This window comes from Athalia rosae, chromosome 2 (genome assembly GCF_917208135.1).
Source record: "Athalia rosae chromosome 2, iyAthRosa1.1, whole genome shotgun sequence".
Taxonomy (NCBI): domain Eukaryota; kingdom Metazoa; phylum Arthropoda; class Insecta; order Hymenoptera; family Athaliidae; genus Athalia; species Athalia rosae.
The window spans coordinates 30,940,755-30,965,360 of record NC_064027.1 but is presented as its reverse complement, the minus strand read 5'-3'; the positions used below and the strand labels follow the sequence as shown (position 1 = coordinate 30,965,360).

Below are 24,606 nucleotides of genomic sequence, written 5' to 3'. Positions count from 1 at the left end.
CAATACTATGAAAGGCTTAGTTGGGTTTTTGTTCATAAATAGCACAAGAAAGAAGAAAGTTGATAGGATGCAAAAAAAAAAATCGTTACACTAGGCTGAGGATCAAAAGAAATTGATTCATTTGTGAAATTAGGTTTATTTATGACAAACAATATGACTGGATGATTTGCTATATCAAATTTGCATTCGAATTATTGATGAGATTAAGAAGTCAGTTAAATAAATAAGTGATCGAGTATCTTATTAAATCCGTCACTGATGTCGAATCCAAAGCAAAGGTTTGATTCATGGCTGTTGTCACGTAGAAATTGGTTGACGGTCAAAGACCAAAGTGGAAACAATCCAGAAAAATACAGAAATCAGCGCTCTCAAAATTTAGATACATAGTTGGATTACAAATATTTATGAACACTATTTTTCAAACAAAACGGGATGCGTATTCTTGGCACATTTAACAATCGAATGCATCAATTTCACAAAGCCTGTGTCTTTTGGTTTTTCCAAGCCACGTAGAAGTCTGTTTTTCATTACTGCTACGAATTCGCGATTGCTTAGCTGACCGTCCACTGCAAAACGTCATACAAAATAAGTGAATGCTTCAACGATTGGGTAATTTTTCGATAATGTCAAACATACTTACTGTTTTCATCGAATATTGTGTATACTACTTGTATGACGTGATCGCTCAAATCAACATGGGCTACAGTTTTTGCAACATGTTTTAAGGTGGCTGTAATAAATGATCGTACGTAATTTTTCGAAAATATACCAACCCTGATCTAAGTGTTTTTGATTAATGTTACCTTGATCTATGGATGCTCCTGCTATATGATAAAATGTCAAAGCTGTATCCACATCGTTTATGTTGTTCAAGAAGTGAAAGAAACTCAAATAATCTTCTTTGCTAATGCCTTTGGGATTTTCTCTGAAACTGATGTATGATAATGAAGGATTAATTGGCCAAATTCCAGAAATAAGGTATAATCGAGATGCGATATAGTTAAGAGGCTTACGTTTTTTTTACTCGTTTCAACATTCTCGCCTTCTTTTTTTCTGGGTAGCCTGCATATGCTAATAATAACTCTGTGAAGTCAACTTCTGAGATATTTCCATTTTCGTCGGGATTTCTACGCTCAAACTGAAACAATACATTCGGTCCGAATGGTCAATTGAGCCTAATATCATTTTTCGACTGCTTTTCAAATGATTATTTAACTGCAGAAATTGGTGATGATCGATGAAAAAATACCTCGAGACTGAGAATCTCTTTTTGCAACTGTTGTTGAAAGTCCAAGAATTTTTCTATTGTTAATTTTTGCTTCATGTTTGGGCCGAAGAAGTACGTTGTCAGCGCCGAATTCACACCCTATGTTCAAAATATCAATGAAAAAGTGTGATATATTAGTTATTAATTAAAAGAACCTATCGACAACTCTGTATAATTATTTTAATTTGTCGTTGCCATGGATACCTTAAACGTATTGCCGGTATTAGCATGATCTCTGTGACGATTTCCGATGCTAGTTTGTTGACGAATCAACGTAGCAACTTTTCCAAATTCTTCTGAATCAACATCGCCATCTCCGTTAAGATCGAACATTCGGAAAGCTATTTCAAAGTGGCGTCTCGAAGCTGAGAATCAAATGAAATAATGTAGTAATTTGAATAAGAAAAAAAAAAAAATTGAAATAAAAAAACAGAATCAAAAGAACTCACTTGATAGCACCGTCAGAAGAAATATGTAATCAGAGAAGGTAATGAGCCCGGCACTTCCTAGTTTGTAAAATATACTATCTTCGTCCAGTTCCAGCTCCAATTTCGTATGAATATTCTAATGAAGTGAGTTCATGTTTTAGCAGGCTGGTATTTAGTGAAATTGTGATAAAATTTGAGGCAAATATACCTTTGGATCGTAGCGTTTGTACTGATCCAGACCAAGTCCTGAAACATGAGATGGTGGTAAGATCATGGAATGTCAAATAATTTGACTAGCAGGTATTAATTAATCAGTAATATAGAAATGCAAAAGCTTATTCCAAGCATGCGATAAATAAAAATTAAATGCCACCTTTGTGAATGAAAATTGCGGCTGATTTAAAAAATTCGGAAATCAGTCAACGTGATGATTGAAACTATGCCGTGCGGTGTGGTTTAATTTGTGATCATAAAAAAAGTCGAGATTATAAGAATGGTAATTAACGATAAATTGCAAATTACCATCGGGTTGTTTAAGACCTGGTGTCATTGATCGTAGAAAATCGTCGGGTGTCATAAATACTTCGTGCGCATCATTAGCAGGATTTGTAATTTGAAGAGTGGCGAAATATCGAAACACCTTATCAGGTGTTGAGAAATGCCGCATGCGGTTCTCATATTCAATTATCTGTTTATTAACAATTTATGTCACGTTTTTATTCAAGCAGGTGGCAATATTTTATCGCACATAGAATGAAGACTCCACTGTTTGTTCAAGGAGATAAAGCTCATAAATAGAGTCTTCAATCTATCATCCATTCTTTCCAGAAAAATTTTCCCCATCACCCACTGCAATATTAAGACCAAGAAAACTCACTTTCCGTTAGCACAAAGGGCAAAGTGAATTGATTAAATGTGTAAGATAGATATCAATGAGATTAATTGAGTTGCAAGTGGAGCTCGTAGATTGTTAGTAGAGCATATTGCATTAATAAGCGGTTTGCAAGACATTCATTATTATTCACATTGACATTCTAAATGACAATTACGTACCAAATACCCCTCATCATAGGCTTGCGAGATAAGGGATGAATTTGAAAACAATTTTTATAGACAAGGATCGAGTGACATCTAATGGTTAATGGAACGTAGTTGAAATTTAGGAACTTACAGCTGGAATAGCAAATTGATTTTTGTTCAATTGATTTTTTGTTTTTTTACCATCTGGTTGTTTCATGCCAGGAGTAATGGCTCTTAAAAAGTCGTCTGGAGTCATGTAAACTTCAGTGCCTTCTAGGCTAGTTATTCTTACTGTTGCAAAGTAACGAAATATCTTATCTGGAGTTGAATAAGCACGCATCCTATTTTCGTATTCTATTATCTGTAATACATCTGAGAATTGAGTCAAAGAAAGTTTAAAAATAACTTAATCGAAGAATCACAGTTCAAAGAAGAACAAAATTGTTATTCATTTTATGTGCTATTGGATAGAACTTTGTTAACAAGCTAATAAAATAACATTGTTGGTCTGAAATATTGGTGCATATGATGACATTGATATTCAATCCACAGATAAAAAACATGAACCCTTACCTTACGATCCCTAAAGCCAATTTTCTCTCTTTTACTTTTTTTTTTTTTGTGATCATCCGGTTCTCCCTGTTGGATAGTTTTATTCTCGTCATCTTCTGTCAGAGCTTCAGCGGCATCTACTTTTGGGAGTTTGAGTTTGCATATTCTGTCAAATAATGAATTAATGTGTGAGAATGAGATATTGAAAAGTGTTACTTCAAACACCTAGAATAGATAACTAGTTCCTTTACTCATCGAAATCACACATAATTCCAAACATGCTGATAACCAAAAAGGTAATCCACAGGTTTTTGAGAAATGGAACTTCATCTCGTTTGTGACCAAAATTTTTATAGGATCGTCGCTGGTGAACGTTCATCATACTGCTCGGAGGATCACATGTTTGTAGCCTTCTTGTAGTAAGCACAGACGATATATAACAAGGTAATCTGCTGATACAGTGTCGACTTTGCAGTGAGTATGTTAACCGTAAAAATGACATATTATACGTTTCTTGATCTGTGAAATAAAAATCATCGTTACAGATTGTAGAGTTATGATTTGATTCACATATAAGAAGTTTAAAAGTATAATCAACAACCTGAAACTTTGTGGTTTCCTTCTTCTAGGAGGTGGGAGATCACAACTGATGGTAGAAATTTCACAATTTCTGTTTTTGATCGTGTAACCTGTCATTTATTCGGAAAAAACTCCATCAGCTGATCGATGTCGACTTTAGAAGGTCAAAAGCCAAAACCATTGAGAGTAGATGGGTAAAACCGTTGAGAAAAGTTAGGTGGTGTAGCCAATAAATATTGCTCTGCCACCTTGTACTTTTTGATCGGAACTTGGATCGCAAAAAACCATTATGTTGTGCGCAGAAAGTCGATGTCAATCACGTAGAATTCTACCAGATTACTATGGTACACCACCGATAAATGCATATGCATGATACCTAAGATATTGAACGGCAGAGATTAGAGGGTAAACAGTGTGTTTGACATCTGATTTTCTACGATATCGTAATTGTGGATTTTTTTAATCGTCATTCCTGACTATGAAGAGAGTCATTCTTTTTATCAATGGAACGGACGTAAACGGCAAGGTACAGTCGTTCAAAATTTTGGAGATCATAAAAATTTGGTAGACGGGACGTTAATTGTCTGTTACTTAGTGACCCTCAATTATGGGGATTAATAGTTATGTGGATGCGGAGTGGAATATAACAGACAAGAACGAAATGTTTCCGGAAATTTGGTTATGAGCGTATTGATGAACCAGTATAGTAGTGTCTATAATAATCTTCATTTTCAGCGGAGCGCAGTTTGGTTTACTTGAATTCAAAAATTTCATTGTTGTCAATGACGAGTGAAATCCGCACAAAAATGTTTACTTGTAGGTGTTTATGGTGACACATTCCATCGATGAGCTTCTTACTGCAGCAAGTTTGAAATTTGAAATTGTTGCCAAAAGACTTTTTACACCTCAAGGTGGGGAGATTGAGGATCTGAAGTTAATAAGGTGAGATTGACTATGAGCACCGATGACTATGTAGATTTAAATAATTGGCCAATATTAAAGGAAGAGAGAAATCTTTATGACTGATTCTAATTTACAGAGATGACGACGTTTTGTACGTTTCAATTGGCGAGGACTTCATTTCAAAAAAATTGAGTGAGGAACAAGGACTATTAAATACCAAGAAGTCTGAGTGGCTCACTTTGAACGTCGGAGGAAAATATTTCGTAACCACCAGGAGTACCTTGACAAACAAAGAGCCCATGAGCATGTTGGCCAGGTAAATAACTCGTCATTAGATTTATTGAACAGGTAAATAAGCAGAAATAGGATATCTTAAAGGTATATCGGTTTCTCAGAGAAATTGTACATTGGTTTTTTTTACTACTTCAGAATGTTCACTCAAGGAGAAGATACAGAGTGGCGGATACAGCCCAGTGAGAGGGACGAAAATGGTGCATTTCTGATCGATAGAAGTCCAACATATTTTGAACCTTTGCTTAATTATCTCAGACACGGTCAATTAATACTTGACTCGAACATAAATGCTGCTGGTGAGTGTAATAGATGACAAAATCGTTAATTTTGCGTATGTATCCATCCGAGGCGACAATAGAATTAAATCTTTTGTAAAATAGTATCTCGATGACTTTTGGTACCATTTGATTTCATCAGGAGTACTTGAAGAAGCTCGTTTTTACGGCATCGAAGGTGCTGTCGATATTTTGGAGCCAATGGTGGCTGGATTTGGGGCTGTAGAAAACGAAACCGCACCTTTGACACGCCGTGACGTGCTCAAAGCGATTTTGTCCACCCCAACGACCCAGGAATTACGTTTTCAGGGTGTCAATTTGGCTGGGGCCGATTTGTCAAGGCTTGACCTTCGCAACATCAACTTCAAGGTAGGATTGTAATACTCTAATTTGCATAATGAGTAAGATAAGGCAGAAATGGGATTACGAGTTATACTGATTCTGAATCAACGTGTGATGCGAATTCGCGGGTGTTTGGTCTTATTTTCAGTACGCAAATCTCCATGGTTGTCTTCTCTTCGGCACGAATTTATCGGGATGTAATCTGGAACGAGCTGATCTTTCCGGAAGTAATATGGAGGGTGCACAACTTTTGTCTGTTAAGATGTTGTGTGCAAATCTTGAGGCAGCAAATCTTCAGGGATGTAATTTTGAGGACCCGTGTGGGCTTCGAGCAAATATGGAAGGGGTAAATTTGAAGGGCGCTAACCTAGAAGGGAGCAACATGGCTGGGGTAAATCTTAGAGTCGCTACCCTGAAAAATGCAAAGCTAAAAAATTGTGATCTACGAACTGCTGTACTTGCTGGCGCCGATCTGGAAGTGAGTAATCATGATTTAGTCAGTTTTTTAATCTCTGTGGAAAAAATTTTGTAATACACTATTCGAAAATTCTATTCTTATCGATTCACAGTGTTGTGACCTCTCTGGATCAGATCTTCACGAAGCAAATCTTCGAGGTGCCAACTTGAAGGATGCAGCTTTTGAGCTGATGCTCACACCCCTTCATATGTCGCAAACTGTGAGATAGTGAGGATAAATGTATATTATTGAATTGAATTGAAGGGAGGCGAATCTACGATACTGTAACATTAGATAGGATATTACCTTATTTTATTTATTCGAATAGAATATCTAGATAATCTTCAAATAAAAAAATAAGAGGAATGGATGGAATGAGGCGTGGAAAAAATTCATATGCCTCGTAATTAAGATGAACGTTGACACCTTTCTGAAAAAAATAGTGTTTACGTACGTACGTTGCAATGCATTGGACTTTACCTCCATCATATCATTAATTTTAGAATTATGCTTATTAGATCTCATCTTGCTATTATATGAACCAATTTATTGATCCGAAAAGGGAAAAATCGAGGATATCTCAATAGGAAAAATTCGTAGCTGAATTCGACCGACGGATTCGTGTTCCTGAGGTCAAGATACGTTGGAAAAGTGTCCTGCAATCGATTTTAAAAATACTTCATTTTTGGCCTAAAAATTGAAAAAATTCAAAGGGGTACCCCTTGGATTTTTTTCGATTTTGGGGTCAAAAATCAACTTTTTTTAAAATTGAGTTTCACATGCTATTCTTACGTAATTTGAGCGCAGGAATCCGAATTCACAAGTTAAATTGATCCATCTATAAAATTGATTGAGTTATTACAGATTTCTCGCTTTTCAGAGCAGAAAAATTGAGATACCTCGGAAGGAGAAATTCGTAGATCGACAAAAAAAGACTCAACATGCGTGTGAAATATAATGACGTGTACTATTATACAAATATAAAACCGAACGACCAATAATAGATACACCTGCGCATGATGAATCTATGAGGCCAAAGTAACAACGCAATGTCATCTATGGTACAGTGCTAGTTTATATTAAAAAACAAAACTCAATGTCAATTATTGGTACAAAGTCTGGTCTACCGATAAGCTATCGGAGTATTCTAATATCAAACTTTCCCCGTCGATTAATGCAGAAGTGGCTAAGAGTTCCGATATTGACACATCCATCTGCTCGCATAAAATAGAGCCTGTGGTTTGGTGGAAAAGTTTTAATTTCTTGCTCTGGGACGTATTGTTTGTGTTTGGTATACCAAGTATATCCGCAAACTTGTCAATGGTCAAACCTATTGTCCAGCGAACACAGGTGTAAGCAGCCTTTGGCCCCCCAGGCACCTTCAATGAACTTGTAATCGGGGGGTGCACTAGAAAATAACGTCTATCATCAGTTGGTATCCCATTAAAACCGACAGCTCGCCCTTTGAGTCGCATTAGCTGCACCTAAACATGTGAACAATAACATCGTACGGACAAGATTGACGAAAAGTGATCAGATTAAGAATTAGGCAGGTAAAGCGTTACCTTATTGACAACTGCAGAATTCTTTGCTTTTTTCAAAGAGTTATTAATTAGTTTATCAACCACTGCTTTAGCCTCATTGAAGTCTTGCCTAGGTTTATTCCATTTTTTCATTTCTTTCATCTTTTCTTCTTTTTCTAGATCCATACACCCATGATGACGATGCGATATACAAAAGTGTAGCTTACATTTGAGACATGGTATTTCCACAGGTGAAGTGCTTTTGCAGGATTTGTCAGAACAGCTGAAGTAGATAACCGGTTTCCCTTCTGAACCGATATTCTCCAGGAATTTTGCACAAGCATGCGAGATGACATGAGAATGGTTTTCACAGAATTTTAGCTGGCAATGTGAGCAGGTGATAGGTAAAAAATCTAGTTGCATGCAAGTCGTGACCGAGCATTGACTTCCCAAAGTTGGAAACTCCATATTGTATTGTCATTGGAAAAACTCGTACAGCAGATATCAGTGTGTTATTCGGTATTTTCATTTAGAATTGATTTCAGAGTTTCAATAAATTCAATCGTATTCACAAGTACTTTAATTATGTGCTGTAGTAGGAGAGTGCAAATGGTTTTCACTGAGTGTACTCAGAGCTAGATTGTTCCATTTTTGTTCCAATTCTTTTAGAGTCATATGTGAGTCGCCATTGTCACTTTCTGGGTCTGGCAATTCGGCTAGTGGAACTGTAATGTCATCAATTGGCAGCTGTTCTTTACGCCAGACGTCGTCGATCAATTCTAACAGTTTACCATCTGCACACACTTGGCTGTCCATACCAAGGTTAATACCTGAAACACATGAAGTTATGACATCGACGATAGGATAAATAATGAATATTTTCGAGTATAATGTAAGGGATAAACCAACATAGCAAACTTATGAAAGGCATCTCATGATGACATACACATATTATGTGAAAGGTTATCAAAGAAAATGAGGAGACTTGATGAAATTCGTCGAACGTTTTTGAGAACGTTTTTCTCTGCACGCGAATGTTAGAATGTAAATCAAGGAACTATGTCGTATCTAGTGGTATCTAAAGAGTTTCAACGAGGTCTTACAAGTTTGAATCCGTTGGTTTTGATGATGTTGTTTACTAATTCAGAGGATCACAAATTCGAGTAGTTGACAAACGTTGGTAGTTTTGTCCGTGACTGAAGTTGAAGAATATCTGCTGAGCAGTTTGTTGCAAGTCAGTGTTAAGATAGTGGCGCACGCATCGCGCATGGCGACCAGCTTTTGGATGAACCTGGAATTGGAAACGCTGGACTAAACTCCGTTATCTTTGATAGTGTAGGAACAAAATCTGATAATTTATCGAGGCTAAATCGGTCTGCGTTAAGATCAAAGGCTTTTTGGGGTATTTTTTTCCTTCAAGCACGACGAAGTTTAAAATGCCATTGGTAAGTGGAAACCACTCCTCTGTCAAACGCTCCCAGGTATACACAAAACTCACTCAAAACAATGATTCTCACATCATATTTTGGGCTATTATCGGTTGTTTCTACATTTGGGCGTTATTCGCTTGATAAGCTTAAAAAATTTGTTCTATTCATAAATTGTCTGTATAAGCGCAGGCTTCTTTTGCTCGCATACCTCATTTATTCACGCACAATTATAACACAAAACTGTTACGGAAAAGCAAATGTTCCACCTAATGTTTGTAATTACCTGGTTATGAAAATATTTACAAATATATTTTCAGAGTGGGTGTAGTAAGCAAAGTTGTCCGAATCAATAAAATAAATTTCCATATAATTTTTTCACATGTACTATTATGAATCTGACTACTGAATGGGTTTGGCATTGGCTGCAAGTTGAACTGAAGGAAATAACCATCAAGTCAAACTTGAAAAAAAATCCTATGTGGACGTGAATGTTATTGTAATTCTTTGGAACTTATTACTCAATAAGAAATGTACCATTGGTTTGGAAAAGGAAAGAAAAACGTTTATACTCGTATTTATTACATCATTAAATTCTTCCAAGAAAAGATGGGGCGATGAAATATTCACTACCAGACCAGAAATTTTAGTAACTCATTAAATTAGCGTGAAAAATATTGTTTCAGGGTAACCACGCTGTTCTTACACCTTTAGAAGATATGTCAGGAGGTCGAGGTCAAGGTGGCGGAGGCCCACCACAAAATTGTCTAAAAGTTTTCATTCAACGAGACTACAGCGAAGGTACTATGGTGAAATTCCAGACACGATTTCCCTCGGAACTTGAAGATAGAGTAAGCAGCACCTCAAGAATTGTGAACACTACGAAAGATATTTATTTTTATGTTTAACTGTTTGAATAAATATCTGTTATTAATTTTCAGCTGGACAGACAATCGTTTGAGTACACGATTAACCAATTGAATAATTATTTCGCGGAAGCAGAACGTGCGAGCTGTTCTACGTACTGCGAGGGTTGTCTTGCTTGTCTGACAGGTTACCTAATCTATATCTGTACAGAGACTCACTATGAAAAATGTTTGCGTAAAGTAGCAAAATTTGTCAGCGAACAAAACGACAGGGTCTACAGGCCACGAGGTTTGTTATTAACTGACCCAACAACACGAGGATTGAGGTTAATAGAGATTTCTGTATTGGACAGACCTGCGTCGTGACTGCATGCTAGTCGATCCACCGAGTTCTTCATGTGATATGCCAACTTTCACTATTTTCTACTTTGGTAGAGTCGTGTGGTCATCTTAACTAAACATAAGATGCTATCAAATCCTAGCTAATTAAAAGTAGCATTTATTCCTATCACTACTAATCGACGAATCCCGTATAAGTACATATCGAAATTCAATACAATCGCTTAGTTCATTACCAAAACGAAAAAAATTCTGACCACAAGATACCGAAGCAGTAGCAAAATTCGCTTTTACAATCATCACTCCATTTCTATAACATACTTTCGTCGGTTACTAATTTCTGGCATAAATGTTGTTTACGAAACGCCCTTTTGCTGTTTAGGACAGACATGAGAAAAACAACTTCGTAATCGTCTTTTATAAAAATTCATTTTACAATACAAGAAAGATCCGACTACAGAAGCATTGAATAGGTTAATAGGTAATTAGTTGAATGAATAATCTTCCATGCCTGTATCAGACAAAGGCTTTGTTATGTTCTGTAAATAATAGCCCAATCGCCACGTACGGATTTTCAATTCTTGTGAATGAGCATTGACGAAAATGTATTGTCAAGAGATTTACGCAGCTATATTATCCGATGGATAAAAACGGTTTTTCTCGTAGCTTCAACTTGCGTTTATTAATTGGGCTACTTTGCATTCTATGGGGATGCTAGACTTCTATATATATGAAATATATTTACGTATATCTTGTTTGAACGTCAATTGTATCTCGCTCGATTGTACAAAAATGATTGATGTAATGAATTTGTATATATAAACGATGATGATGACGATGACGATGACGATGACGATGACGATAACGAGGATACGATGATAATGATGATAACAGTAATAATAATAATAATAATAACAACAATAACAACAAACAACAACAACAACAACAACAATAATAATAATAATAATAATAATAATAACAATAATCTTTGGGAATAAGCGTATAGGTCGATAATTGTACAGACAAGACACCAGAATTCCTATGGAATATAGAAAAAACAGGAACAAACAAACAAATAAAAGTAATATGGCGTTCTGAATCGCATCTAGTTTAATATTAAATTAAGCTTAAATTATAATACACGTTAAGGTATAAATAACCAATATATACGTTTTACGACAATGAATGTGTGAACAAACAAAAAATACCTACAAAAGTTGATAGTAGTGGAAGACAAACGGTGGAGTACATCTAATAGAAGTGGAATCATTTTATTTATTCTCCAAAATATTTAATTGCCAAATGCATTTATTCTATTTTGTATCTCATCTTTTTTTCTTGGTGCAAAGAGCAGTAGTAGAAAGAGAAAAAAATTCAAATCCAGTAGCTAACTTAGCTTACAGTTAGCCCCTTGCATCCCAGAGATTTGAAGAGCGCCGTTCATGTAGCCGTAAATAAGTATACCTATATGTATTGATCAACCTAAAATAACCTAATAATTTTATACTGCAAACGTTTTAAAACTTTACATACATTTATTTTACATCTAGGTAGTTATTCTTTCTTCCATTATAACTATAATTGTACTTCCATTCTCATTGCTTCACAAAACAATCTTTATTCAGATCTTTGAGGAAAGAGTCATTGTTTTTTTTGTTTTTTTTTTAAATGTGAATAAAATGAACTAGCTACTTTGTTTATTAATATCCTGCAACCATTTGGTGTTGAAAATTGATTGATAAAAAAAATAGTTTCGGCGCGGAGAACTTGTGGTTTAGTTATGAGCAAGAAAAGTTGCAAAAATGATAAGAGAAAAGAAATAAGCTTATAGATATTTCCATATTTTGTAATCGCTAAGTTATCTGAACATATAGTATGTAATATTTATAGATAGTTATACATTGATAATTGAAAACTATTAATTAATCGAATGATGGATAATTTAGAAGTATAGGACCAATTAACCGAGGACTAATTATTAATATTGTTATTATCGGTATAGTTTAATTTATGTTATGAGTAATTTTCGAATAACTCAAGCAAGAAATTTCTCATGGTTAATCCGTTTTTATTTTTTGAAGGAGACGGATTTTACGGTTCACGCAGACCTTTGAATGCAGAAACTGGTTGAAATCCGGAAGTCTTAGTAACTGAACAATTCTTTCTTATACTTTTACACTGGTCCTGAAAGCACATGACTGTTTCGTGCAGTAAAAATCAAAGTAGCCTGCATTATTAAATTAAAGTGTATTGGTCAAAATATTGTTGTTAACTGGTAACTGTGTAAACAAAATGCTCGAAGAAACTACTAGAAAGTACTTTTTCCTATTCTATTGTTTTGGTCTGTACGTACGTACGTACGTATGTACATAGTTCATGGGCAGTTGCCATGAGGCAGACGTACGTACGTATGTACATACATACTTGAACAGCGAATCAAAAACTTTCAGCTTATGCAGGTGAGTTGAATTACCTCGAAATAGAATCATATTCGTACCATTCGTCGGCGGCGAAATGTTTCGTTGAAATGACCGGAATAATGTTTTGTCCAGGTCGACCGACATCGAAATATACGAATAATAATCATAGTAATAATATTGGAAACGCCTTTGCGGATGAAAGGTTCAGTCGTAAGGATATAAAACAATATCTCACGTAATAATCTACTACAATCATACGGGATATTTACATTAAAATTTTTATTTCCGTCATTATTATTACTATTATTATTACTACCGCTATTATCATTATTGATACGGTTGTTTTTGTCTTCTCATCCGCATCTTCACACCTATATCAAAATACTAGAAATAGTCCTTTGTCACATTATGTATCCACATCAGTACGTCTATTTATTATTTCATTTATATTTTTCTCTCAGTTCACTCAATAACTCAAATTATCAACAGTATAAATAATCGCTGTATAATATTTTTGTATTTTTAATGGTATATTTTCAGTACATATACATATGTATAGTTCGACATATTTTTAAAACGGGCTTCTAGTGTTTCTTTTTGTCTTCTTTTGATCGAGGGAGGGCTCAACAAATGTTTCTTTTCTGTTTCACCTGTTGAGCTTTGGAACTTGTGTGTATTTCTGAATGCCGGGATCAATATACTTATATTGTTAAAATTTGTGTTTTTGAAATTTAGATTTCTAGTCAGCTCTCGAGTACGCCCTCCCCCCCCCCCCCCCCCTCCCCCCTTCCCACACTATAGCAGTAAGTTTCAACTAAATTCTAATGCCTGTAGACACTTAGTTTTTTACCTTAGCCCTCTTTTACTAAACGCATAGTCTCAAACACCAAAATTATACAAAAAGATTGTCAAAATCTGACTTAGTTTTACATTATTTATCATTTTACATCTTATATCTCATATAATCATGTGTCATGTATAGTTTGCATACCTATAATGTATCATACGTAGCATATATGTATGTATACTTATACTTTATACCCTATAGTTAATAGTAGGTATACATACATAGGTATATACTCTATCTCATATGACATATGTATTTGTTATCAAACCGCGATTTCTAAATATTTTTCAATCGTTAATTGTTTTTTCGGATTTCTTTTGAAATTCTGAGCAACTTTTACTAATCATGTAGTAATAAAATTCCAACTTTGTTTCTATCACTAGTCATTAATCTCGATCAGTAATCATATATTATTCGTAAAATTGAAAACTGATTTCTCATTTGCTGTCATTTATTTGGGTTATTTTTTGCTTCCGTTTAAACTGTTTCAACCTAATCCAAAACGGTCCTGTACATAATTTATTTTTCTGCACTTTGGCACCTTCTATTACGAGTACAATTTTTCATCACGAGTCGCCGTATTATTATCATTGTATGGTGATTCAATGCGACGTATATTATGTGTACGCCTCGTAACGTTCATTCGCTCTTTCATAGATGTATTGTTCAATATATCTATGATTCTTTCGGATAGTTTGAAACTTGCGGTTGCGATCACGAGTATTACGTCGTTTACTATAGCACTAATTCTGAATAAAAATCGCTTTTCTCAAATATGTTATTTTGATATTTAATTAAACGATTCAGTTGCTGTATTTTGAATTTATAATTGACTTTCTTCAAGCAATTTGAATGTCATCGTAAACCATCGTTCTGGATTTTCATGATCCCTCGTTTGAATTTCTTGACAATTGCGAATTATTGGTGAAAACAAAATATCAAAAATAAATAAACAGTTTTTCGCAACGCAATCGAAACACAGAATATTGCGTCGATGAATATTATAGTACAATCCGTTCGCAGTTTGGAAAATTGTCAGTCTTGAAATATCCTCTTGGGGAATATACATACCCATATAGTAACTGAATTAATAATTTAATTTTACTATGTATTGCTATTGAATTTTTTTTATTTATTTATTTTTTCATAGATCAACTAGAGAAATATTCGTATGATAGGAAGATCGAGATAGGTGTTATTTTATACCAATACTGCAACTGCGCTCTTGAAATTTCGAAATTATAAAACGATACCAAATTTATTTCTATCATATACATACAGCTATACAAATACCTATACTTATACCGTTGGCACGTCGGTTCATAAATTGTTATTATTTATTTTTTTTAATTTCAACTCTTTCTTCGGCTAACAGCCCACTCGATGTCAATTTCCATCGATCGCAACGCGATCCACTGAATGTGCACGTCTTATACATGTATACCTACCTATACTATACAATATGTATCCACTTATTCGTGTTATATCGCGTAGTTCGAAATTACTTGGCACTACAATAGGATTGGAATTGATTTTCGAGAGATTCAATGATATTGGTAGATTGCTATCCTTAAAAATATATCATTATTTAACACCATTGTCGCGCTGAACGATCACCACCTGCAGCTCGTATCGTAGTAAAATATATAAGAGTTATTATCATGAGAGATGTGAAACCTCTGGTTTAATTGATATATCACAACGGTATTTATACAGGCGCGTTTTCGAATGTCTCTTTCTCGCCATTCTCTCTTAAAAACCTTTTTTCTACTTCCTTTCGAAATAACTCAGGGTCCTCGGTGTGATTTCGGTTCGGCTTTACTCGTAGTCATTTCACTCCGGAATACTCTCGAGAGTGGTGGAGGTGAGGCGTCATATGAGCAAGCACAATTTGTTGCGATTTTTCCTTTCGGGGATCAAGGCTTTCGCTTTGCCGGTATCCTCGGAACTGCTTCTCGCGTATAACGATCTGCTAAGTCTGTGTCTGACGCCTTTGCTAAGTGTCCTCCCGCCCTTTCTGAGCGATGCGAATTTCCCTAACGACGATTTGGCGGTTTGCGACTCTTGAACGCCGTCGATGACTTCCTTTTTCTCCGCGTGCGTACAGTTCAACGTGGTCACCGTGAACTCTATGTCTTTCGGTTCGGACGAAACGAATTCTTCCACCGGTTCCTCTATCGTGTCACGATCTATCCAAGTCAAACCCATTTCAACCTTTTCGGCCAGATCTTGCCAGTGTCTTCGATTTTCCATGGTCCCCTCGTAAAGTGGTTGTATCCATGGGAACGTCTCCGACAGCACTTTGTAAAGCGGCAAACAGATCACGTCGATAAAGCCAACTTGCATCTGCGGCAGTTCGTCCCGCCTCTCGCGATCCATCATCGCTACCGGTTGCTCTTTCAATTGAAGCTTCTCAAGGTCACCTTGGTCGAAAAACTCGTCCGCCACCAATTTCGCAACGCGGTGCTGCACCTCCCACGGTTTTGCTATCGCACTCACGTCGCAAGCCGTCATCATCATCCCGCAGAGTACTGAAAATAACGAATAGAACATTGCAACAGAGTTAGCGAAATCGATCGATACACGGGGTATTCGAACACTCACGTTCCTTTTTCTCTTCGCTCTGCCAGTCGAACTCGCCTTCCTCGATCAGTTCCAGGAAGCGATTCTTTTTCTTGAAGTACATCGCGAGGTCGGTGGAGAGAATCGCGTTCTCCACTATCCTCATCACCGTTCTGTAGTCTTCCATCGACAGACTTTGAAAGATGTTGTTGCTGTCGGAATTCAGTATCATTACGCATTGGTCGAAATGATGGTGTTCCATGGTGCTGGTGGAGTACAGAATCGCGAGCGGCGATTCGGTTTTAGTTTGGAAAGCGTTGTTCGTACCCCTGTGGTCGAGGTCGTGGCAAAGACAGGCCACCAACAATCCCAGTATTTCTATGTCGGTCATGAAACGTTCCATTTTTCCGGTTTTCAGCATGGCGAACATCGTCTGCGCGACGTTCAGAGCATGCCTCCAGTTGTGGTATTTCACAGGTCGGTAATTTTTCTTAACACTCAAGATCCAACGGCACAACACGTCGTACGGTATGTGGAATTGTTGGATCAAATTACACGATTTGAACATTCTGACGGTCGCCCGACAAGTGTCCTCGTCACTCAGATCGAAATCTATGAACGTGAAACTGTACAAGTTGTACTTTTCCGCGGATGGGATCGGGTCCGATTTCAGTTTAATCGTGTCGTCGTTGTTCGCGGTCGCATGATAGCTCAAACACTCCAGGGCCACTTTTTGTTTCGCCATCAGTTTACACGCCGACTCGTACATCTGCGTGTTGTGAATACCCAAGCCGCAGAATATGGCGAAGGCCTCGAATATCGATACGTCGGAATCTGTGAAGGAGCTCCCGTTGTCCTGTGAAATTCGGCGGACGGTCATTCGCCGTTCGAATTCAGCGACTCGATTACGTACCTTGTTGATGAGCTGGGCGACGCCGATGACCGATCTCTGGCCGTTCACTATCGGCATGCAGAGGATGCTGCGGATCGGTTCACCTCCGGCCTCGACCACCTCTCTCTTCAGCCACGTAGCCACGTCGCCGATGTTCAATATTTGCCCGGTGTTTGCGACGTACCTCGCTATCTGTCCCAATGTACTCGAAAGGTCGTTGGAATTCGGTCTGTAGACCCGAGCTTCTTCGGTACCATTTTCCATTTCGAAGACCATCGTGAACTTGCTGTTGCCGTTCGTCGAGTGCTGGGAACATACGGTTTTATTCGTTTTCTCTTTTATCGCATCGACATCGATTCAATGCATCGCCAGGCTGAGCTTGGGAATAGTTTTTAATTACGAGCTGTCAAATGTTTTCGTACGCACGTGTTGCTGGAAAATGTCCTCCATGTCGATGTTGTTGCTCTGAAATCACCAATCGTCTCATGCAAGGGTAACGGATCGATTAATCTGTTCATCTGTTTTTCGTCACTTTTTACACCGGATACGTACCTCCCTTCTGGACAAAGGCTTTCTGCTCTCCTGCGTCGACTTCCCGGGGCGTTCGACGATTTTTTCCAGGTGGCTCTGAAACATCCGCCGATGGTTTTCAACGTCTCTCGAGGGAGAGGGTCGTCGCTGTGCGACCGATTCGTTTTTTTTTTTTGTTACACGTTAGACTAGCTTACAGCTTCTCCGCAGTCGAGGTCCAGAAGGTAAACGGCGCACCTCTCGCACTTGAGGAGTTCTTTGGCCTCGGTCATTATCTTGGTGACCAAACACTCGAGGTTGTTCTGTTCTTCGAATATGCTTCTGGCAAGGTTCAACAGTATCTGATTGCGTCTGTATTCTTGAACGGACAATTCGAACAGCTGGGCGTTCTGGATCCCGATCCCGCAGAAAGTCAGGTACCTTCGCAGAGCCGGGTAAAATTTTAAGCAAACGCCGACGCGACCACTCACCGCGGGCAACCCATTCCCGATTATCATTGGAAAAACGTACCGCTGGAAAACCTCTACGTCTCGCCGGGTGAATTCGTTGCTGCCGTTGGTCTTGTTGATTATTTGTGCCACCCCGATGACATCGCCTTCGTAGTTGCATATCGGCATCGACAGTATCAAGGTCGTCTTGTAACCGGTGCGCATGTCGATCGCACTGTTGAATCTCGGGTCCTGCAGTGAGAAGAAAGGAGAATCGAGAGGTCCGATAACACGGCGTACTTTGAGGAGAATCTACTCGGCGAGGCTCTCTGCGCCCACTGACCTTGTAGGCGTCCTTGATGTTGATTATCTGTTTACTTTGCGCTACGAAACCAGCTATGCCGACTCCGAACGGGATTCTGATTTCCTCCCTATTCGCCCTCTGCACGGCCTCGTCCAGCTCCGTATCTTGCGTCACGTCGAAGAGTTTCGCCACGAGATAACGATCGTCGAGCGGACCCTTCGCCAGGAATAAACTTCCCCTGTCGGCGTGCGTCAGGAGACCAACGTTGACGAGAATTTTGTGACAGAGTATATTGATGTCCAGTTCGTTCGCGACGTCGCGAATCAATTCCATGAATAAATCCCCGTCGTCCAGCTGGTTCAGTTCCTCCCGCCTTCCCGACAACGTCGTGGAACTTCTGACAAATTTTGAAAAACAACAACTTTGAATCGATCGCCGACGTTCGAACGTCACAGAATGCGGTTCGAGTCGAACGAACCAACAGCTGAGAAGGTGCAAGAGCGGAAGTTGACGTGAAAGCGATTCTTAATTACCGGCTCGGACTTTTGTTTCTTTTGATCGGTGAACTGGAAGCTAACCAAGATTGGAATAGATCCGAGGTCACGCTGTTCCTCTTACTTCGAGTCAGCAGGTTCTCCTCCTGCCGAAGATTCGAGACCACCGATGATTTCGGAAGGGGTTTGGTACCGAGGCGGCCGGGTCGTGGACTGAGATGTAGATTTTGAACCCGATGTCGGAGCTCCGGACTCGCTTTTTCGCGAAGCCATATCTCCATCGCCAATTGATTGGCCTCCAGATATCTGGAAACCGAATCGAAACGACTCGTAGCTCTCGAAGCTTCGAACGGAAACTTTGGAGTGACGATTGAAATTCGGAGTGAGAAAATAGCGACCAACCTGCCGACTCTCTCCATAGTGAGTTCGTTGTCTCTGCCGGTATCCTCGTCAGATTCCAAAATGGTATCCTGGCAGGACACGCGCTTACCCCGGCACAGTCTAGAAACTTCACCCTCCCTCGAGTCGGTGTTGACGTTCGCCGCGTTCTCAGCTCGCGTGACTTTCGAGTCGTTCGATTCGTCGAGCGGCGCAACGTTCCTCCGATTTCCCGAATGATTGACATTCTCCTGCGATTCGCTGCAAGGGGAATCCTGCCGTTGATCCGCGGACCCCACCAGCGAATTCTCTTCCCTTTCCGCAGCTATGGACCCGCAACGCGGAGTCGGATCTGTCGAGATTTTCATCGTTCGAAAACCTTCGAAATTGTTGTTGCGGCCGACCTTGAGGACAAAACAAAATTCACCGAGTCGCTTGCGAAAAATTACTCTCTCAATTTTCGGTGAAAACACCAATGGTCACCTGGAGGTCCGTTGCCTCCGGTACCTCTTCGTCCATCTCCTCGGCGTCCATATTATCATCACCTTTGAATAACTTTGCGAGATCTTCGTTGCCGCATATTGCGCGAGGTTCAGCAACGGCGCGAGATGGGAGCAGCTGCGACAATTTCGATTGTCTCCTTGCGTTACATCGTGGTCCGGTACCACCCTGTCCGGGGTACTCGTCGACTTGGTTTTATCCCGCGCGCCGGGGGAGTGAAAGCCGCGCGAGTCCGCCTGTTGAGAGCATTGCCTGTTTATCGCCAACTTTCGAAAACTGGGGGGTCGAGGCGAGCGTATGGCGAACGTCGACAGGATTCGCGAGTGGCGCGACAATGATACCGGGGGCGCGAGATATTTCGCGATGGAAACGAGAATCCTCGGAGAGAAGGGTCGCGTCGTCCACGCACGTGTTTCCCCCAACTCGCGTTGTTACGGGTGCGTCACAACGTTCGTCGGACGACCCCTACGTACGTTCGCATTTTTACACGCATACCCGTATAAAACGGGCCTTTACTCACCCACGCGCGCGTCGGTGTGAAAAAAAATTAATCTCCCCAAGTGCGTTTGATCTCCGAAACGACGCCGAAGTTAATTGTCTGAGAAACCCGGACGAGCGGCTGACGATACTCGTTGTAATCTCGAATAATTCATGTGGATGAACAAAGGTGGTCCGATTTTAAAACCGGGTAGCTCGGCTCCGATGGTATCGGACGGTCGGTGGCTGTTCGGTACGTCGTCGATCGATCGATTTCAAAAGAATCGCCATCCACTTACCGACCCGCACCTGATCCCGCGAAAAGTATCTCGCTATTCTCCGACAGAACTTCGCATCGTTTCTTTGTTCTTCGATGGAATGGGAGGCGGAAAAATTAGCCCGCAAAACTGTGTTCTCGTTGAAATGATCAATTCACGTGGCACCCGCGGGGTCACGAGGCGTACGAGTTTCGCGTCGAGTGTCTCTTATGTTCTTCGTGAAATACAAGCCTGCGTGAAAATTGAGTCTTTGCGAGCGAGGGGGAGGGTGCGAAATAAGAAAGGGGAAAGCGAAAAGCGAAAAGCGAAACAATGGCGAGGAGAATGAAAAAAGGAGTCACTTGAGAAATGTATCGTCTGTACATCCGACTACTTTCCGAGGCCTTTTATCGTCCCGCACGTTCAAACGCGTACAACGAAAAACTACCGACCCACCTCGTACTACGTGAGAAATAAAAGAGGAAGAATCAACTTTGACGAGGTAATTCTTACAATTTGATTCAGAGAGATGATTTGCGGGGTGAGGCTTTCTTCATTATTCGATTAACCCTTCTCTACGCGTCGTATGACGATATCCGCAGAACTATAGGAGAAGAAATGACCAAGTGGTGAGATAACGAGATAATCGAATGACGAGTTGTACAGGTTGCGCTATGGTGAAAGTTATCGATGACGCGGGGAAAACCGTGCCCGTAGTGGGCGAATTCGTTAAGAGGCAAGACGAAGTAGAGGAGGAAAAAAAGGAGAAGAAGAAGTTACGTAGATGTTCGGGTTGCGGTAAAATAAATATTTGAACTTTTATTGCATCGGTACGCGTACGAACAAACTTTTCTTTCATCCGCAGGGCCTTCTGCAAAGTGTTTACCAATAATATCGAGCGATACCTACTCGAGCCAACGAACCAACGGCGGCCGCAACGCGATCAATTGGAAAAACAGATTACCAGAATTTCGTCCTATTATTATACCTGCGGCATATTTACGCGTTGAGAATAATCGTCGCGACAAATTCCTCGAAACATTATCCCGGCGTTTCGTCGGACGTCGTATCACAAGCTGGACGACGGACGATGATTTTCCCGTTAACGTTGAATTTCGAAAACGACCTCTCAATTTACACGGAAGGGCGGCAGGGGCGGGGGGGAAAGGGGGGGGGGGCGGGGAAAGTCGATGTAGTTCCGACTTGTGAGGTGAGCAATTTTCGAATCGCCCCGCGATTCTTACGCCTGACAACGGGTACGACTCGGACAGTCGAACTTACGAGCGGGTACAGGGTACAAATATCCCCCCTGGCGGTTGCACGGAAGCAAAGTTATTTCACCGGTACGTTGCATGCTGCAGTTCCGATGCAGTTCCGATGCAGTTCGTGCGGTATAGAAAGGCGGTACGGAGGAGAAAACATCTGCAGCGTTTCCGGATTTTCATCGCATGCCGATAATCGTTACACCACGATTACACCGTTGACGATTGCAATCGTCGTTAGAGCATATCAACAGTTATTGTCATTGACATTGTTGATCATCATCCCGCGTACGTCGTACGGGTGTTCCGATTCATCACCATTGTCGGCGTTATAGCAATTTTTACCACGGAGATGCGACGACTGGTACGACATCGCGATCGTGTTGCCATTCTCTACGCATGCAGCCGGCGAGGAGAAGACCGTTCGAGCGTGATTCGCGGATAAATCGATTAATTAACTGATCAATTAACCTGCGGTGTGTGTGGGGGGGGGGGGGGAAATGGAAATAATATCGTACAAATTTTGTTGGCGATGTCGGATGCGACGCTGCGGTGTGTTCCGCCGCGTGTGCCTGTTATTCCCTGCGGTCGGACGAATCAACCGTCGGTTTCAGCTGTTGCGAAAAAATTCAAAGCGGTCGTTCGCCACCCTCTCAGGCATCCGTCCCTCGCCATCGAATTCTCCTCGCACCCGACGAAGAGACGACGCCGATCCGTAACCTTACCCGATCCGCGGTCTTCCGTGCGGCGTAATCGGTTCGAAATCGAAACCGACGACGATCTCGACGTTTGTTCCTTTGTCCCCCGACAGCGGACCCGATTACACCCAATCGATCGGTTTGGATCGTTCGGCGGTCAATCGGCAAAGTGCTCGTGACGCGAAAGTCGAGTCGAAACAATGGGAACGAAGCCGCGATTGCGAACGGGTGACCCTTGTATCGTCCCGAGATCGGATCGTTCAAAATGTCGCATCGGCGATGGGAATCGAATCGGCTCCGCTCTCGTTCACCGTACCGGTAGCAAAAACGTGAGCTCGGTCGTTCGTTCGACCGTCGGGCTTCGGCATTTCCGTCGGAATTCCGTCGACGTTCGATCGTCGTTAACGGTGCAGGACGATCCTCGGCATCCCGTCAGGGACGATCGCACGGCGAACGATGCGCGATCCCCTCGCGAAGAAAACAGAGTAACTCCGCGGTAGCCGGCTGGCGTAACTTAGAGATCGTCACTCCGTCCCGGCGTTGAATAACGACCGGGGGGCTTCAGCCGTCCCGGTGATCGACGGTAGTCTCAGCGGCATCGTCACGAGTACATCCTCGGACAATCGTCGTCCCAAGATCCGGCTCGCGTAGGACGACGTATCGCGTACTCGACTCGTCCCCGACGACTATTGTCATTTATCGACGATACCTTCCACGTTCGACGCGATCCGTTCGTTACGTGGAATGTGCGACTCCTCTACGCGATCGCGTAACACCGTACGGTACGTGCGAGCGACCGCCAGTTACCGTCCACTCGTTTGCGGACGGTATCCGTTCGAAAGAAAAAAGTGCGAACTCTTCGATGATCTGGAAAACGCGCGTGCGAAAGCTCGGGGCTGACTGAGGTGGCCTGGCTCGTGAGAGGATTGCGGTCGGGGGATGGAGAGGGTGCAGTTCGGTAGGTGGAAAGTGGAAGGTGGAAGGTGGACGCAGGGTGAAGGGTGGAGGCGGAATATTCGCTGTACCGAACCTCCCGTACTACGAGGTGGTCTCTGTAACGTGGTAGGGGATGACGACTACGGCATTTGCCGCTGCCGCCGCTGCCGCTGCGTCGCGAAACGGAGAGTCGGGGGGTGGCCGTTCGGCGAGGGGTGACTTTCGAAGGGAGACGGCGGGGGAGGATCGCTACGCGCCGGCGTCCCGGAGAATCGGAGGCGCCGTCCGAACCGCCGGTGGACGGAAGGTGGTGGGGGGGGACGTCGCGGGATCGATATGGCGGAGTTCGCTATCCCCGGCCATCGTCGGGGGCAACCCCTCGCAAAAGCTTACAACGGTGCGGTCGTTCGACGGAAAACTCGCCGACCGGATTCCCCGTCTGTACCGAGGAGGCGACGGAGTCGCTCGGTCGCTCGATGCGCTTTCCGCTCCCCAGAGCTTACTCGGTACGAACTCCTCGCTCTCTCTCTCTCGATTTTTCCATCCCCTGAATTCGTCCAGTTTTTTCTCCCCATCTTTGGCAGGCTCGCGGACGCTCCGAGTTAATGAAAATTGTCGAATCATTGTCCGGCCCTTTTTCTAGGTAAACGATGAGGTAATCCCTCATCTTTTTTTCCCTCCCTTTGGATTCGGGATACAGCTTCGCGGTGCGACACTCCGTATCCGTAGCGTGTCCGCGGACGCGTGTACACGGGGTGACCCGTTGGAATCTTCGACCTGTTCCCAAATTTCCACGACTCAGAGATCACCCCTCCTGGTTCTAGAACGAAACTATGCCGTTTGTTCGATTTCACCGAGTGATCGAATTGTATCGTAACGTCGAGAAAGGGAGGGGGGGAGAAGCGGAAGAAGAAGACGACGCTGGAGACGACGACGACGACGACGACGACGTCGTACCACCTGGGCTTTGATCAGCTCCGCGGCGTTCGCGGTGTTACCGTCGACTCCGTGATAGTAATCCGCAAAGCCTCGGTTAGTCGCTACGCCATGTTGTTGCAGGTAATTCGAGTTATTGCCTGAACCGCAAAGTGTTATACCCGACGTATGGATTCGGTGCGTATAATGGTATCGCGATTACATCGCCTATAGTTACCGTACAGTCCGCCCGTACCCCCGGTGCCTTAATTACGGAGCGGAACGCTCTCTGCCTTCCTAATGGGCGGACAATAGGATTGTACGTAGGAAACGATAAATAATATAATCGAGTTGGATTTCCCCCGAGATTAGAACTCGTTTACCGTTATACGTGCAGCTGTTTGGCGGAGAATTCGCTGAATATCGCGCGAC

General features: G+C 41.4%; 6 protein-coding genes across 14 annotated transcripts; 2 read left to right on the top strand and 4 right to left on the bottom strand.

Moving 5' to 3' along the window:
• Positions 1-116: 116 nt before the first annotated feature.
• LOC105688318 (calcium uptake protein 1 homolog, mitochondrial) lies at positions 117-4,058 on the bottom strand. 3 transcript variants are annotated; one of them, XM_012404490.2, is made up of 13 exons: positions 3,869-4,058; positions 3,519-3,786; positions 3,289-3,433; positions 2,867-3,076; positions 2,218-2,383; positions 1,904-1,941; positions 1,717-1,831; positions 1,472-1,632; positions 1,250-1,366; positions 1,014-1,138; positions 804-931; positions 641-730; positions 117-566 (listed from the first exon to the last, which is right to left on the bottom strand). In XM_012404490.2, the coding sequence occupies exons 2-13, from the start codon at positions 3,767-3,769 to the stop codon at positions 412-414; spliced, it is 1,701 nt and encodes a 566-aa protein (XP_012259913.2). In that variant the 5' UTR covers positions 3,770-3,786; positions 3,869-4,058; the 3' UTR covers positions 117-411. The 3 variants fall into 3 exon arrangements, with proteins under 3 accessions (XP_012259913.2, XP_012259916.2, XP_012259914.2); XM_012404493.3 differs by lacking the exon at positions 2,218-2,383 and having other exon boundaries at positions 2,917-3,076; XM_012404491.2 differs by lacking the exon at positions 2,867-3,076.
• Positions 4,059-4,230: 172 nt separating this feature from the next.
• On the top strand, positions 4,231-6,492 carry LOC105688319 (BTB/POZ domain-containing protein KCTD9). 2 transcript variants are annotated; one of them, XM_012404496.3, is made up of 7 exons: positions 4,231-4,372; positions 4,582-4,788; positions 4,886-5,065; positions 5,179-5,339; positions 5,461-5,687; positions 5,809-6,138; positions 6,230-6,492. In XM_012404496.3, the coding sequence occupies exons 2-7, from the start codon at positions 4,673-4,675 to the stop codon at positions 6,344-6,346; spliced, it is 1,131 nt and encodes a 376-aa protein (XP_012259919.2). In that variant the 5' UTR covers positions 4,231-4,372; positions 4,582-4,672; the 3' UTR covers positions 6,347-6,492. The 2 variants fall into 2 exon arrangements, with proteins under 2 accessions (XP_012259919.2, XP_012259917.2); XM_012404494.3 differs by having other exon boundaries at positions 4,232-4,372; positions 4,667-4,788.
• Positions 6,493-7,065: 573 nt separating this feature from the next.
• On the bottom strand, positions 7,066-8,108 carry LOC105688492 (AN1-type zinc finger protein 1-like). The gene is made up of 2 exons (XM_012404857.3): positions 7,683-8,108; positions 7,066-7,601 (listed from the first exon to the last, which is right to left on the bottom strand). The coding sequence occupies exons 1-2, from the start codon at positions 8,106-8,108 to the stop codon at positions 7,221-7,223; spliced, it is 807 nt and encodes a 268-aa protein (XP_012260280.2). The 3' UTR covers positions 7,066-7,220.
• Positions 8,069-8,898, bottom strand: LOC105688494 (anaphase-promoting complex subunit 13). The gene is made up of 2 exons (XM_012404861.3): positions 8,744-8,898; positions 8,069-8,470 (listed from the first exon to the last, which is right to left on the bottom strand). The coding sequence occupies exon 2, from the start codon at positions 8,454-8,456 to the stop codon at positions 8,220-8,222; it is 237 nt and encodes a 78-aa protein (XP_012260284.2). The 5' UTR covers positions 8,457-8,470; positions 8,744-8,898; the 3' UTR covers positions 8,069-8,219.
• Positions 8,899-8,903: 5 nt separating this feature from the next.
• Positions 8,904-12,590, top strand: LOC105688493 (golgin subfamily A member 7). 2 transcript variants are annotated; one of them, XM_048651449.1, is made up of 3 exons: positions 8,904-9,121; positions 9,754-9,918; positions 10,009-12,590. In XM_048651449.1, the coding sequence occupies exons 1-3, from the start codon at positions 9,077-9,079 to the stop codon at positions 10,297-10,299; spliced, it is 501 nt and encodes a 166-aa protein (XP_048507406.1). In that variant the 5' UTR covers positions 8,904-9,076; the 3' UTR covers positions 10,300-12,590. The 2 variants fall into 2 exon arrangements, with proteins under 2 accessions (XP_048507406.1, XP_012260282.1); XM_012404859.3 differs by having other exon boundaries at positions 8,912-9,085.
• Positions 12,591-13,428: 838 nt separating this feature from the next.
• Positions 13,429-23,400, bottom strand: LOC105688213 (cGMP-specific 3',5'-cyclic phosphodiesterase-like). 5 transcript variants are annotated; one of them, XM_012404330.3, is made up of 12 exons: positions 22,144-23,400; positions 19,612-19,865; positions 19,153-19,532; positions 18,790-19,056; positions 18,296-18,653; positions 18,035-18,204; positions 17,722-17,944; positions 17,546-17,620; positions 17,420-17,458; positions 17,015-17,299; positions 16,144-16,957; positions 13,429-16,070 (listed from the first exon to the last, which is right to left on the bottom strand). In XM_012404330.3, exons 2-12 carry the CDS (start codon positions 19,660-19,662, stop codon positions 15,412-15,414), a joined length of 3,321 nt encoding a protein of 1,106 aa, XP_012259753.2. In that variant the 5' UTR covers positions 19,663-19,865; positions 22,144-23,400; the 3' UTR covers positions 13,429-15,411. The 5 variants fall into 5 exon arrangements, with proteins under 5 accessions (XP_012259753.2, XP_048507404.1, XP_048507402.1 ...); XM_048651447.1 differs by having other exon boundaries at positions 22,351-23,400; XM_048651445.1 differs by lacking the exon at positions 22,144-23,400 and adding an exon at positions 20,406-22,113.
• Positions 23,401-24,606: the final 1,206 nt, after the last annotated feature.